At 46.9% G+C, this 16319-nt stretch overlaps 1 protein-coding gene across 1 annotated transcript in view; it reads right to left on the bottom strand.

Annotated features, from left to right (window-relative positions):
* Window positions 1–16319, bottom strand: part of LOC121579946 (SWI/SNF-related matrix-associated actin-dependent regulator of chromatin subfamily A member 5) — a 35640-nt gene that overhangs the window by 10553 nt on the left and 8768 nt on the right. Inside the window, exons 6-13 of the mRNA XM_041894956.1 lie at window positions 12094–12273; window positions 11814–11969; window positions 11548–11679; window positions 10914–10982; window positions 10082–10191; window positions 9737–9963; window positions 9083–9204; window positions 8643–8795 (exon numbers count right to left, since the gene is read on the bottom strand). Of these exons, the coding sequence (XP_041750890.1) occupies window positions 8643–8795; window positions 9083–9204; window positions 9737–9963; window positions 10082–10191; window positions 10914–10982; window positions 11548–11679; window positions 11814–11969; window positions 12094–12273 (1149 nt within the window). The remainder of the gene's footprint in view (window positions 1–8642; window positions 8796–9082; window positions 9205–9736; window positions 9964–10081; window positions 10192–10913; window positions 10983–11547; window positions 11680–11813; window positions 11970–12093; window positions 12274–16319) is intronic.

Genomic DNA, 16319 nt, shown 5'->3' with positions numbered 1-16319 from the left:
GCTACAGGACAATAGGCAAGCAGCTTGGTGAGAAGGCAACAACTGTTGGCGCAATTATTAGAAAATGGAAGAAGTTCAAGATGACGGTCAATCACCCTCGGTCTGGGGCTCCATGCAAGATCTCACCTCGTGGGGCATCAATGATCATGAGGAAGGTGAGGGATCAGCCCAGAACTGCACGGCAGGACCTGGTCAATGACCTGAAGAGAGCTGGGACCACAGTCTCAAAGAAAACCATTACTAACACACTACGCCGTCATGGATTAAAATCCTGCAGCGCACGCATGGTCCCCCTGCTTAAGCCAGCGCATGTCCAGGCCCGTCTGAAGTTTGCCAATGACCATCTGGATGATCCAGAGGAGGAATGGGAGAAGGTCATGTGGTCTGATGAGACAAAAATTGAGCTTTTTGGTCTAAACTCTACTCGCCGTGTTTGGAGGAAGAAGAAGGATGAGTACAACCCCAAGAACACCATCCCAACCGTGAAGCATGGAGGTGGAAACATCATTCTTTGGGGATGCTTTTCTGCAAAGGGGACAGGACGACTGCACCGTATTGAGGGAGGATGGATGGGGCCATGTATCGCGAGATCTTGGCCAACAACCTCCTTCCCTCAGTAAGAGCATTGAAGATGGGTCGTGGCTGGGTCTTCCAGCATGACAACGACCCGAAACACACAGCCAGGGCAACTAAGGAGTGGCTCCGTAAGAAGCATCTCAAGGTCCTGGAGTGGCCTAGCCAGTCTCCAGACCTGAACCCAATAGAACATCTTTGGATGGAGCTGAAAGTCTGTATTGCACAGCGACAGCCCCGAAACCTGAAGGGTCTGGAGAAGGTCTGTATGGAGGAGTGGGCCAAAATCCCTGCTGCAGTGTGTGCAAACCTGGTCAAGACCTACAGGAAACGTATGATCTCTGTAATTGCAAACAAAGGTTTCTGTACCAAATATTAAGTTCTGCTTTTCTGATGTATCAAATACTTATGTCATGCAATAAAATGCAAATTAATTACTTAAAAATCATACAATGTGATTTTCTGGATTTTTGTTTTAGATTCCGTCTCTCACAGTTGAAGTGTACCTATGACAAAAATTACAGACCTCTACATGCTTTGTAAGTAGGAAAACCTGCAAAATCGGCAGTGTATCAAATACTTGTTCTCCCCACTGTATATACATATACATAACACACACACACACACACACACACACACACACACACACACACACACACACACACACACACACACACACACATCTATTTACATACATACATATATACACACACACACACACACACACACACATATCTATTTACATACATACATATATACATACATCCATACACACACACATATCCTTTTTTAAATTATATTTCCCTTCATTACTTTCCAACCCCACCACCCCTTCCCCAATTGGAGTAAACTAGTGAACAACAACGCTTAGGCCTCTACTTCCAGCCCATACATACTATTTACATTTTATGGACACAGTCAAATTCTACAATAATTATATTTGTTTGTTTTTACTCCTGAACTTCCCCCAATCATTTTCATGATGTCCATCTGGTTTGCTTCTATATGCCATATTTTTCTAACTGTGCTCTTTCACAAAAGCTCTAAACCTATAACCTATATACTTATTATGGACACAGTATGCTTTACATTAGTTATCTTGTTGTTATTAGTTGTTGTTATTAGTCCCATCCTTCAGCTCCATTCAACACCTCCCATCTATCTCGTAACACCATCCATATTGGATTTCTATTTGCCATATATTTTTCAACTGTACCAAAACAAATGATCTAATGATTTTGTCTCTTCGCAGCAAAATCTGCAGAGCTGGGAAGATTGTATCCCCCATGTATAAAAACTAAAAAACAGAAATACCTTATTTACATAAGTATTCAGACCCGTTCCTATGAGACTCGAAATTGAGCTGAGGTGCATCCTGTTTCCATTGATCATCCTTGAGCTGTTTCTATAACTTAATTGGAGTTCACCTGTGGTAAATTCAATTGATTGGACATGATTTGGAAAGGCACACACCTGTCTATATAAGGTCTCACAGTTGACAGTGCATGTCAGAGCAAAAACCAAGCCATGATGTCGAAGGAATTGTCCGTAGAGCTCCGAGACAGGATTGTGTCGAAGCACAGATCTGGGGAAGGGTACCAAAAAATTTCTGCAGCATTGAAGGTCCCCAAGAACACATTGGCCTCTATCATTCTTAAATGGAAGAAGTTTGGAACCACCAACACACTTCCTAGAGCTGGCCGGCCGGCCAAACTGAGCAATCGGGGCAGAAGGTCCTTGGTCAAAGAGGTGACGAAGAACCCGATGGTCACTCTGACAGAGCTCCAGAGTTCCTCTGTGGAGATGGGAGAACCTTCCAGAAGGACAACCATCTTTGCAGCACTTCACCAATCAGACTGTTATGGTAGAGTGGCCAGACGGAAGCCACTCCTCAGTAAAAGGCACATGACAGCCCGCTTGGAGTTTGCCAAAAGGCACCCAAAGGACTCTCAGACAATGAGAAACAAGATTCTCTGGTCTGATGAAACCAAGATTGAACTCTTTGGCCTGAATGCCGAGCGTCACATCTGGAGGAAACTTGGCACCATCCCTACAGTGAAGCATGGTGGTGGCAGCATCATGCTGTGGGGATGTTTTTAAGTGGCAGGGACTGACTAGTCAGGATCGAGGGAAAGATCACCAGATAAAACTACCGATAGATCTTTGATGAAAACCTGCTCCAGAGCGCTCAGGACCTCAGACTGGGGCGAAGGTTCACCTTCCAACAGGACAACAACCCTAAGCACACAGCCAAGACAACGCAGGAATGGCTTCGGGACAATTCTCTGAATGTACTTGAGTGGCCCAGCCAGAGCCCGAACTTGAACCCGATCGAACATCTCTGGAGAGACCTGAAAATAGCTGTGCAGCGACGCTCCCCATTCAACCTGACAGAGCTTGAGAAGATCTGCAGAGAAGAATGGGAGAAACTCCCCAAATACAGGTGTGCCATGCTTGTAGCGTCATACCCAAGAAGACTTGAGGCTGTAATCGCTGCCAAAGGTGCTTCAACAAAGTACTGAGTAAAGGGTCTGAATACTAATGTAAATATCATTTTAAACTTTTATTTGTAATACATTTGCAAATATTTCTTATGGGGTGTTGTGTGTAGATTGACAAGCAAAAAAAAGTCTTTAATACATTTTATAATAAGGCTGTAACATAACGTGAAGGGGTGTGAATACTTTCCGAATGCACTGTGTATATATATATATATATACATATATATACACTGCTCAAAAAAATTAAGGGAACACTTAAACAACACATCCTAGATCTGAATGAATGAAATAATCTTATTAAATACTTTTTTCTTTACATAGTTGAATGTGCTGACAACAAAATCACACAAAAATTATCAATGGAAATCAAATGTATCAACCCATGGAGGTCTGGATTTGGAGTCACCCTCAAAATTAAAGTGGAAAACCACACTACAGGCTGATCCAACTTTGATGTAATGTCCTTAAAACAAGTCAAAATGAGGCTCAGTAGTGTGTGTGGCCTCCACGTGCCTGTATGGCCTCCCTACAACGCCTGGGCATGCTTCTGCTGAGGTGGCGGATGGTCTCCTGAGGGATCTCCTCCCAGACCTGGACTAAAGCATCCGCCAACTCCTGGACAGTCTGTGGTGCAACGTGGCGTTGGTGGATGGAGCGAGACATGATGTCCCAGATGTGCTCAATTGGATTCAGGTCTGGGGAACGGGCAGGCCAGTCCATAGCATCAATGCCTTCCTCTTGCAGGAACTGCTGACACACTCCAGTCACATGAGGTCTAGCATTGTCTTGCATTAGGAGGAACCCAGGGCCAACCGCACCAGCATATGGTCTCACAAGGGGTCTGAGGATCTCATCTCGGTACCTAATGGCAGTCAGGCTACCTCTGGCAAGCACATAGAGGGCTGTGCGGCCCCCCAAAGAAATGCCACCCCACACCATGACTGACCCGCCGCCAAACCGGTCATGCTGGAGGATGTTGCAGGCAGCAGAACGTTCTCCACGGCGTCTCCAGACTCTGTCACGTCTGTCACATGTGCTCAGTGTGAACCTGCTTTCATCTGTGAAGAGCACAGGGCGCCAGTGGCGAATTTGCCAATCTTGGTGTTCTCTGGCAAATGCCAAACGTCCTGCACGGTGTTGGGCTGTAAGCACAACCCCCCACCTGTGGACGTCGGGCCCTCATACCACCCTCATGGAGTCTGTTTCTGACCGTTTGAGCAGACACATGCACATTTGTGGCCTGCTGGAGGTCATTTTGCAGGGCTCTGGCAGTGCTCCTCCTGCTCCTCCTTGCACAAAGGCGGAGGTAGCGGTCCTGCTGCTGGGTTGTTGCCCTCCTACGGCCTCCTCCACGTCTCCTGATGTACTGGCCTGTCTCCTGGTAGCGCCTCCATGCTCTGGACACTATGCTGACAGACACAGCAAACCTTCTTGCCACAGCTCGCATTGATGTGCCATCCTGGATGAGCTGCACTACCTGAGCCACTTGTGTGGGTTGTAGACTCCGTCTCATGCTACCACTAGAGTGAAAGCACCGCCAGCATTCAAAAGTGACCAAAACATCAGCCAGGAAGCATAGGAACTGAGAAGTGGTCTGTGGTCACCACCTGCAGAACCACTTCTTTATTGGGGGTGTCTTGCTAATTGCCTATTATTTCCACCTGTTGTCTATTCCATTTGCACAACAGCATGTGAAATGTATTGCCAATCAGTGTTGCTTCCTAAGTGGACAGTTTGATTTCACAGAAGTGTGATTGACTTGGAGTTACATTGTGTTGTTTAAGTGTTCCCTTTATTTTTTTGAGCAGTGTGTGTATATATATATATATATATATAGTGAGGGACAAAAGTATTTGATCCCCTGCTGATTTTCTACGTTTGTCCACTGACAAAGAAATGATCAGTCTATAATTTTAATGGTAGGTTTATTTTAACAGTGAGAGACAGAATAACAACAAAAATATCCAGAAAAACGCATGTCAAAAATGTTATAAATTGATTTGCATTTTAATGAGGGAAATAAGTATTTGACCCCCTCTCAATCAGAAAGTTCATTGGCAAATAAGTATTTGACCCCCTCTCATTCAGATGTTCATTGGCAAACTTCAGACGGGCATGTATATGTGCTTTCTTGAGCAGGGGGACCTTGCGGGCGCTGCAGGATTTCAGTCCTTCACAGCGTAGTGTGTTACCAATTGTTTTCTTGGTGACTATGGTCCAAGCTGCCTTGAGATCATTGACAAGATCCTCCCGTGTAGTTCTGGGCTGATTCCTCACCGTTTTCATGATCATTGCAACTCCACGAGGTGAGATCTTGCATGGAGCCCCAGGCCGAGGGAGATTGACAGTTATTTTATGTTTCTTCCATTTGCGAATAATCGCACCAACTGTTGTCACCTTCTTACCAAGCTGCTTGGCGATGGTCTTGTAGCCCATTCCAGCCTTGTGTAGGTCTACAATCTTGTCCCTGGCATTCTTGGAAAGCTCTTTGGTCTTGGCCCTGATGGAGATTTTGGAATCTGATTGATTGATTGCTTCTGTGGACAGGTGTATTTTTATACAGGTAACGAGCTGAGATTAGGAGCACACTCTTAAAGGGAGTGCTCCTAATCTCAGCTTGTTACCTGTATAAAAATACAAGATTGTAGACCTACACAAGGCTGGAATGGGCTACAAGACCATCGCCAAGCAGCTTGGTAAGAAGGTGACAACAGTTGGTGCGATTATTCGCAAATGGAAGAAACATAAAATAACTGTCAATCTCCCTCGGCCTGGGGCTCCATGCAAGATCTCACCTCGTGGAGTTGCAATGATCATGAAAACGGTGAGGAATCAGCCCAGAACTACACGGGAGGATCTTGTCAATGATCTCAAGGCAGCTTGGACCATAGTCACCAAGAAAACAATTGGTAACACACTACGCTGTGAAGGACTGAAATCCTGCAGCGCCCGCAAGGTCCCCCTGCTCAAGAAAGCACATATACATGCCCGTCTGAAGTTTGCCAATGAACATCTGAATGATTCAGAGGAGAACTGGGTGAAAGTGTTGTGGTCAGATGAGACCAAAATGGAGCTCTTTGGCATCAACTCAACTCGCCATGTTTGAGGAGGAGGAATGCTGCCTATGACCCCAAGAACACCATCCCCACCGTCAAACATGGAGGTGGTAACATTTTGCTTTGGGGGTGTTTTTCTGCTAAGGGGACAGGACAACTTCACCGCATCAAAGAGACGATGGACAGGGCCATGTACCGTCAAATCTTGGGTGAGAACCTCCTTCCCTCAGCCAGGGCATTGAAAATGGGTCGTGGATGGGTATTCCAGCATGACAATGACCCAAAACACATGGCCAAAGCAACAAAGGAGTGGCTCAAGAAGAAGCACATTAAATCTGTGGAGGGAGCTGAAAGTTCGAGTTGCCAAACGTCAGCCTCGAAACCTTAATGACTTGGAGAAGATCTGCAAAGAGGAGTGGGACAAAATCCCTCCTGAGATGTGTGCAAACCTGGTGGCCAACTACAAGAAACGTCTGACCTCTGTGATTGCCAACAAGGGTTTTGCCACCAAGTACTAAGTTATGTTTTGCAGAGGGGTCAAATACTTATTTCCCTCATTAAAATGGAAATCAATTCATAACATTTCTGACATGCGTTTTTTAGGATTTTTTTGTTGTTATTCTGTCTCTCACTTTTCAAATAAACCTACCATTAAATTTATAGACTGATTATTTATTTGTCAGTGGGCAAACGTACAAAATCAGCAGGGGATCAAATACTTTTTTCCCTCACTGTATATATATATATATATATATACAGTTGAAGTCGGAAGTTTACATACACTTAGGTTGGAGTCATTAAAACTCGTTTTTCTTTCACTCCACAAATTTCTTGTTAACAAACTATACATTTGGCAAGTCGGTTAGGACAGCTACTTTGAGCATGACACAAGTCATTTTTCCAACAATTGTTTACAGACATATTTTTTAATTTATAATTCACTGTATCACAATTCCAGTGGGTCAGAAGTTTACATACACTAAGTTGACTGTACCTTTAAACAGCTTGGAAAATTCCAGAAAATTATGTCATGGCTTTAGAAGCTTCTGATAGGCTAATTGACATCATTTGAGTCAATTGGAGGTGTACCTGTGGATGTATTTCAAGGCCTACCTTCAAACTCAGTGCCTCTTTGCTTGACATCATGGGAAAATGAAAAGAAAATCAGCCGACCTCAGAAAAAAGATTGTAGACCTCCACAAGTCTGGTTCATGCTTGGGAGCAATTTCCAAACGCCTGAAGGTACCACGTTCATCTGTACAAACAATAGTACGCAAGTATAAACACCATGGGACCACGCAGCCGTCATACCGCTCAGGAAGGAGACACGTTCTGTCTCCTAGAGATGAACGTACTTTGGAAGACCCATTTGCGACCAAGCTTTAACTTCCTGACTGATGTCTTGAGATGTTGCTTCAATATATCCACATCATTTTCCTTCCTCATGATGCCATCTATTTTGTGAAGTGCACCAGTCCCTCCTGCAGCAAAGCACCTCACAGCATGGTGCTGCCACCCCCGTGCTTCACGGTTGGGATGGTGTTCTTCGGCTTGCAAGCGACCCCCTTTTTCCTCCAAACATAACGATGGTCATTATGGCCAAACAGTTCTATTTTTGTTTCATCAGACCAGAGGACATTTCTCCAAAAAGTACGATCTTTGTCCCCATGTGCAGTTGCAAACCGTAGTCTGGCTTTTTCTATGGCGGTTTTGGAGCAGTGGCTTCTTCCTTGCTGAGCGGCCTTTCAGGTTATGTCGATTATAGGACTTGTTTTACTGTGGATATAGATACTTTAGTACCTGTTTCCTCCAGCATCTTCACAAGGTCCTTTGCTGTTGTTCTGGGATTGATTTGCACTTTTCGCACCAAAGTACGTTAATCTCTATGAGACAGAACGCGTCTCCTTCCTGAGCGGTATGACGGCTGCGTGGTCCCATGGTGTTTATACTTGCGTACTATTGTTTGTACAGATGAATGTGGTACCTTCAGGCGTTTGGAAATTGCTCCCAAGGAAGAACCAGACTTGTGGAAGTCTACAATTTCTTTTCTGAGGTGTTGGCTGATTTCTTTTGATTTTCCCATGTTGTCAAGCAAAGAGGCACTGAGTTTGAAGGTAGGCCTTGAAATACATCCACAGGTACACCTCCAACTGACTCAAATGATGTCAGCTTCTAAAGCCATGACATACTTTTCTGGAATTTTCCAAGCTGTTTAAAGGCACAGTCAACTTAGTGTATGTAAACTTCTGACCCACTGGAATTGTGATACAGTGAATTATAAATTAAATAATATGTCTGCAAACAATTGTTGGAAAAATGACTTGTGTCATGCTCAAAGTAGCTGTCCTAACCGACTTGCCAAATGTATAGTTTGTTAACAAGAAATGTGTAGAGTGGTTGAAAAATGAGTTTTAATGACTCCAACCTAAGTGTATGTACATTTCCGACTTCAACTGTATATATAGATATAGAAGTACGTTTCCAAGGAAGCCACAACTGAAATGTTTCTAACCATTGCTTGCAGGTCCACTTGAGGGTTCCAGTCGGAGTCATACAGGATAACGACGTCTGCAGTTGCCAGGTTAATGCCCAGACCTCCAGCTCTGGTGCTCAACATGAAAATGAACTTGATGCTGTTTTCAGCATTGTAGGCCTCTATGGCTTCCTAGAAACATGGCCATAAAGCTAACGCATTAGTTAGACAATGTTTAAAATATCAGTTCTGTTTCATGTAGTTAAAGTAAATACACTTTACACAAATATTACAAGCACAGTCAGTACGAGCACAGTAGGCAAAGTAAAGTGGCTTGAAGTAAAGATACTGCAAAAACACGACCATGGTAGGTTTGATTGAACTGTGATTGAACTGTTCCACTACAGTTCCTAATGGTTTCCATGGGAGCCTGTGATTGTGGTCAATGAGGCCTCATCAGCTGAAGTCATGCCCCGTACCTGTCTTGCTTCGTGTGGAGTGTTCCCATCTAGACGGCAGTACTCATAACCTCTCCACATGCAGTAGTCCTCAAGAATGTCAAGGACCCTGGTCATCTGGCTGAAGATGAGGACTCTAGACCCTGGCAACCAATGAGACAAAACACAGTCATTCCATTAGGGAACAGAACAGCATTCACTATCAAGTCACATTTCTCTAGTTCAAATGCAATCTCCACAAAGGGAAAAAACATGGCAGAAAATGATTCATGTGGTTTCTTGCATGGCAGGAAGGTTTGATTAATTCTACATGAGCATGGCTGATTTGATTGTCAAATTAACTTCTCATCATGAAAGCTTCATGAGAACATTTGAAATTCTACATGTGAATCCTGATATTCTTCAATAAAATGCAAACCTTTGAGCCTGCATCCTCTGAGGTTGTCCTTGCACTTTTAAAGGACCATTATGTACTTCAATCGATCAGAGTTTGTATAGACAACTTATTGCATAGTCTGTTACAACTGCAAATGTACAGTAACAACCACAGATCAAAGCTCTTTGAGATTAAGACATCAAATGTACATTAATAATATATTCTTTGTTTAACCCCCCTGATTATTTTTTGGGATAAACTACAGTAAAAGCATTGAATGATCAGAGAGAGTGTAGCACCTTGCTCCTGGACTTTGGGCAGCAGCTTGTCCAGGGCCACCATCTTGCCGCTGTTGGTTACCAGGTGAGTGTCGGTGGTGTAGGGGGGTCCAGGCTCGGCCCCGTCAAACAGGTATGGGTGGTTGCAGCACTTCCGCAGCTGCATCAGGATGTTCAACAGACGCATCTTGTCTGTTTTTCCAGAAGAATTGAGTATGTCAATGTCCTTCATCAGAATCCGTGTGTACCTAACAAAAATAGAACAACAAAACATTGTTTCATTTGAATTTCATTGATAGAAACATTAAACCAACAAAAGCTATGGCCAACACTGGGAAGGACTAAGTATTTGAACCAAATACATACCATTCTCGCTGCATCTTACTCAGTCCAAGGTAAATCTTCACCTCTTTTTTGGGAGGCAGGTTTTTCTCCACTTCAGCTTTAATGCGACGCAGAAGGAAAGGTCTAAGCACCTGAACAAACAGCACATTACACAAGGCAAATGCTTTTATTAATCTATTTTTTTTAACCATGTATTACATGTATTTCTTTACATACACTGAGTGAACAAAACATTAAGAACACCTGCTCTTTACATTAAATAGATTGACCAGGTGAATCCAGGTGAAAGCTATGATCCCTTATTGATGTCACTTTCTAAATCCACTTCAAATCAGTGTAGATGAAGGGGAGGAGACCGGTTAAAGAAGGATTTTTAAGCCTTGAGACAATTGAGACATGGATTGTGTATGTATGTGTGCCATTCAGAGGGTGAATGGGCAAGACCAAAGATTTAAGCGTCTTTGAACAGGGTATGGTAGAAGGTGCCAGGCACACTGGTTTGAGTGTGTCAAGAACTGCAACGCTGCTGGGTTTTTCACGCTCAACAGTTTCTCGTGTGTATCAAGAATGGTCCACCACCCAAAGGTCATCCAGCCAACTTGACACAACTGTGGGAAGAATTGGAGTCAACATGGGCCAGCATCCCTGTGGAACGCTTTCTTGTAGAGTCCATGCCCCGACGAATTGAGGCTGTTCTGAGGGCAAAAGGGGGTGCCGCTCAATATTAGGAAGGTGTTCTTAATGTTTTGTAAACTCAATGTATATTATGTAGTATGTATAATAAAAATAAATATAGATAAGAAGGATTCTGCAGTGAACTCTGAACGTAATGGAAGTGTGAAACACAGCTTACCGCATGCAGACGCTCCACCAGCTTCTGGTCCCCCAGACAGTTGTTGGTGTCAAACCAAGAATCAAAGTCCTGAGAATGAAAGAAAAATGTTCCTTTTGTTTTTAACACAGATTTTCCATGAAAGTACAAAAGTTATTTTAGAGAATACATTTTTTTTCAGTAAAGATTATTCTGCTTTGGCTTCAGTTGTAGAGGGGATTGTGTTAGAGAAAAGGACACATATGATCAGTTACAGCCTCTGGGGGTGAGTGGGGGAGAGGGATCCCAGACAAACTGGGAGGAACTGACAACAGAACAGAGCAGTGCCTGAGGGGGGAAGCCTATGCTCGGGGCTACCTTTCCCTCTCTGACACATCATGGAAAGACAAGAAGCATGTCAGGTGGGGCTGAGGAGCTCAGTGATTGACTGAAGCGCATTGAAACTAGGTGATATAAATGGAACAACAAAAAACATAAAGATACTGCTGGAGGGTCTTTTGATACAAAACAACAAAAGAATGCAGTTCATTTTGCCTGGAGCGATATATGAATGTATTTTCTTCCTCGATTTGGTATTCCAGTCACATTCATCTAAAGGAGAGGAATATCACTACAAGAGGAATAAATGGAGAGAACAAACAGAGGCAGGACTCACGTTGGCAGAGTTGAAGACATCAGGTAGCAGGAAGTTGAGGAGTGACCACAGCTCATGGAGGTTGTTCTGCAGAGGCGTTCCAGTCAGGAGGAGACGGTTGGTGGTTTTAAACTCACGGACAATCTCTGAGAGCTGACAACACAGGATTGATGTAAAGATTACATAAAAATCATTTAAAATAATTGTGTATAGGCCAAGTTTCTTTAATTGAAAAGTAGAAAGAAAAACTTGTTTTAGCCCTAAATTATTTTCATTTGAGTTCATACCTTGGACTTCTCATTTTTGATCCTATGAGCTTCGTCAATGACAAGGTATCTCCAGTTGAACTTCTTGAAGACAGATTTCTCTCTGATGACCATCTCATAGGATGTGACACAAACATCCCATTCCCCTGGCATCATGACATCACGGATGAAAGCCGCCTGGTGAATAAGGAGAACATTTGTCAAAGGAGTCATTAGAGGTCTTGGCTACCTCCCCACCAGATCATGTGTTATGAAAGGGCATGTTTAATCAGTGTCAATCAAGAGAAAAAACAGGACATACTCTTGCATCCTTGTCCCCGATGAGACAGACTGCCTTAAGGGTTGGTACCCAGCGTTTGAACTCATTCATCCAGTTGTGTAGTGTTGATTTGGGAACCAGAACCATGTGGGGGCCAGGAATGTTCCTGTAATGCTTCAGGTATCCCAGCAATGCAATGGTTTGGAGGGTCTTCCCCAAGCCCTGTGGTCAATAAACAAATAAACAACTTGTCATACATACAGCACATAAGCTTGACTCACAACTAGTAGCACTTACCAGAATCTTAAGGGCAATCCACACCAAGGACGATAACTATAACAATCCAAAAATAAAAGTTGTTCTAATTCAAGTGAACAACAGCGTCTACAACAATAACTATAAAAACAGTGGAGAACGATAACAATAGCCATCATGGGATCTGTCACGGTTTCGGCCGAGGCTGCTCCTCTTCCTTGTTCGGGCAGGCTTCGGCGGTCGTCGTCTCCGGAGTACTAGCTGCCACCGTTCTATGTTTCGATGTTTGTTTGGTTTGGTCTGTTTTGTACACCTGTTCATTGTTAGTGTTAATTATGTGTCCTATAAGTTCTCTTGGGTTTTGTCATGTGTTGTGTGTAATTGTTTCTTATGTCAGCAAGGGCTGCTAGTACTTCTCTCTCTCGTGATTTGTTTGGAGAGAGTGTTCGCACAGTGTGCGCATTTTGTTTTGTATTTTGAACTGTACTCAGTGTGCGTAATGTTCGCTTGCCTTCCGGCTTGGATTTAGCCGTGTGTCTTGTTTTTCGTGTCTTCACTAAAGACTGTTGAACGAAGCCTCTGTTGTCCTGCGCTTGATTCCACACCACATCCACGCTCGAACCTGACAGAATTACACACCATTCCATGGAATCAGCAGGAGCAGCCTCGCCCGCCGAGGTAATCGAGGAGCGCCTTCGTGGACAGGAGGCCAGAATCAACCGGATCGGGAACGCTCTCGATGAAGTGATGAATACCCTCCGTGGATGGGAGACCAGCGGGGTACCCACGCCTCCACCTACCACACCACCTCTGGTCAGTCCACCTGTCCACTCTCCGGAACCCAGTGGGATTCTCGCTCCCGAGGGCGTATGATGGCACCGCTGTCAGGGTTTCCTTTTACAAGTCGAACTCTACCTAGCCACCGTACACCCGGTGCCCTCGGGACACGAGAGCGTTTCCGCCCTCATCTCCTGTCTCACCGGCAAGGCGTTGGAGTGGGCCAACGCCTAATGGAGGAGGATAGACGCCGCAACGATCACATATGCGGAGAATAGACGGGGGAGCGTCTATTCTACCTCCGGCAGGGGATGAGGAGCGCCCAAGAGTTTGCACTGGAGTTCCGGACTCTAGCGGCAGATGCAGGGTGGAATGAGCGGGCCCTCATAGACCACTTCCGCTGCAGCCTCCGGGAGGACGTCCGTAGAGAGTTGGCTTGCAGGGACACCACTCTCACGTTTGACCAATTGGTTGACATGGCCATTCGTCTAGACACCCTGCTGGCTACCCGCGGACGTCCTGGGTGGGGGTCGCCCATTCCATCCTCCAGCACCTCCGAGCCGAGTCCTATGGAGCTCGGGGGTGCTGGCGCTAGAGAACGGAGGAGAAGGAGTCCGAGGGGGGCCGTCCCCTGCACCAACTGTGGCCGTGGAGGACACACTGCGGCTAGGTGCTGGGGAGGGGTCTCCAGGGGGACGAGACGGCAGGCCACGCACTGGGGAGTCCACTGGTGAGTAGGCGCCCCACTTACCCAGATCTCTCTGTCGTGCACCTAACCATACCTGTTTGTTTTTCACAGGTTGCACCTCGTTCCCAGCATAAGGCGCTAGTAGATTCAGGCGCAGCTGGGAATTTTGTAGATCGAAAATTTTGTATAGAGTTAGGGATTCCTCTCCTTCCTGTTAAAAATCCCTTCCCTGTACATGCCCTAGATAGCCGTCCGTTGGGATCGGTGATTAGGGAGGTCACAGCGCCACTTAGGATGGAGACGCAGGGGGGTCATGAGGAGACGATTCAGCTATATCTGATCGACTCTCCTTGCGTATCCGGTGGTACTGGGGCTTCCCTGGTTGATTACTCATGATCCCACTATTTCGTGGCGAGAGAGGGCTCTTAAGGAGTGGTCTGCCCGGTGTGTGGGGCGATGTCTGGGTGTTTCCGTGGGGGCGACCTCGGTGGAGAGTCCAAACCAAGTGCCCGCACTGCACGTTCCCCCCGAGTATGAGGATTTAGCACTCGTGTTTAGCAAGGCGAGGGCGGCGCGATTGCCACCTCATAGACAGGGGGATTGTGCGATAGACCTCCAGGCAGGAGCTGCGCTCCCGCGGAGCCATGTGTATCCTTTGTCTCAAGAGGAGTGAGGGGCCGTTCTCTCGCAACGGTCCGGCACGCCACCTAAACTCCGCCCCTGTGCTGTTTACTCGAAGAAGCTCAGTCCGGCGGAGCGAAATTATGACGTAGGGGACAGGGAGCTGTTAGCCGTGGTACAGGCCCTAAAGGTGTGGAGGCATTGGCTTGAGGGGGCTCAACACCCTTTCCTCATTTTGACTGACCACCGTAACCTGGAATACATTCGGCCAGCTAGGAGACTGAATCCTCGCCAGGCTCGGTGGACCATGTTTCTAGCCCGGTTCGTCTTTAAGATCACGTACATCCCTGGGTCCCAGAACGGAAAGGCAGACGCCCTGTCTCGGCGGTATGACACAGAGGAGAGGTCAGTTGAGCCCACTCCCATACTACCGAAGTCTTGTCTGGTGGCACCGGTGGTGTGGGAGGTCGATACTGAAATCGAGCGGGCGTTCATGCACCGACCCTAGCCCTCCACAGTGTCCTGTGGGTCGGACGTACGTTCCGCTCGAGGTTCGGGATCGACTCATTTATTGGGCTCACACGTCACCCTCCTCTGGACATCCAGGTATTGGCCGGACAGTGCACTGCCTTAGCACAAAGTACTGGTGGCCAACGTTAGCCAGGGATGTGAGGGTTTATGTCTCCTCCTGCTCGGTGTGTGCCCAGTGTAAGGCGCCCAGACACTTGCCCAGGGCAAAGTTACAACCCCTGCCCGTTCCACAACGACCCTGGTCTCACCTCTCGGTGGATTTTGTTACAGACCTTCCCCCCTCACAGGGGAATACCACCATCCTGGTCATTGTGGATCGGTTCTCGAAGGCCTGTCGTCTCCTTCCCATGCCGGGTCTCCCTACTGCCCTACAGACCGCTGAGGCACTATTCACCCACGTCTTCCCGGCATTACGGGTACCCGAGGATATAGTGTCTGATCGAGGCCCCCAGTTTACCTCCAGAGTCTGGAGAGCGTTCATGGAGCGCTTGGGGGTTTCGGTGAGCCTTACCTCGGGGTACCATCCGGAGAGCAATGGGCAGGTCGAACGTGTAAACCAGGATGTGGGTAGGTTTCTGAGGTCGTATTGCCAGGGCCGGCCGGAGGAGTGGGCGAGGTATGTTCCCTGGGCCGAGATGGCACAGAACTCTCTCCGCCACTCCTCCACTAAACTAACTCCTTTCCAGTGTGTGTTAGGGTACCAGCCGGCTCTGAAACCTTGGCATCAGAGCCAGATCGAGGCCCCTGCGGTGGATGAGTGGGTGCGGCGCTCGGAGGAGACGTGGAACGCTGCACACGTCCATCTGCAGCGGGCCATCCGTCGACATAAGACAAGCGCCGATCTCCACCGCAGTGAGGGGCCGGTGTACGCACCGGGAGATCGAGTCTGGCTCTCGACCAGAAACCTGCCCCTCCGCCTGCCCTGCCGGAAGCTGGGTCGGCGGTTTGTGGGGCCTTTTAAAGTCCTGAGGAGGTTGAACGAGGTGTGTTACAGGTTACAACTGCCTATTGATTACAAGAATATTCACCCCTCGTTTCATGTGTCTCTCCTCAGGCCGGTGGTAGCTGGTCCACTCCAGGACTATGAGATAGAAGAGACTCCTCCGCCCGCGCTGGACATCGAGGGGGCTCCGGCGTACACTGTTCGGTCCATCCTGGATTTGAGACGCCGGATGGGGGGTCTCCAATATCTCGTGGAGTGGGAGGGGTACGGCCCGGAGGAGCGGTGCTGGGTGCCGAGGAGGGACATCTTAGACCCGTCTCTTCTGACCGAGTTCCATCGTGGTCATCCCACGCGCCCTGCTCCGCGTCCTCCTGGTCGTCCTCGAGGCCGGGGTCGGCGCACGGCTGGAGCCGCACGTCAAGGGGGGGGTACTGTCACGGTTTCGGCCGAGGC

This window comes from Coregonus clupeaformis, chromosome 13, assembly GCF_020615455.1.
Source record: "Coregonus clupeaformis isolate EN_2021a chromosome 13, ASM2061545v1, whole genome shotgun sequence".
Classification (NCBI taxonomy): domain Eukaryota; kingdom Metazoa; phylum Chordata; class Actinopteri; order Salmoniformes; family Salmonidae; genus Coregonus; species Coregonus clupeaformis.
The sequence above is the reverse complement of the archived record's forward strand: the minus strand, read 5'-3'. Positions and strand labels throughout refer to the sequence as shown.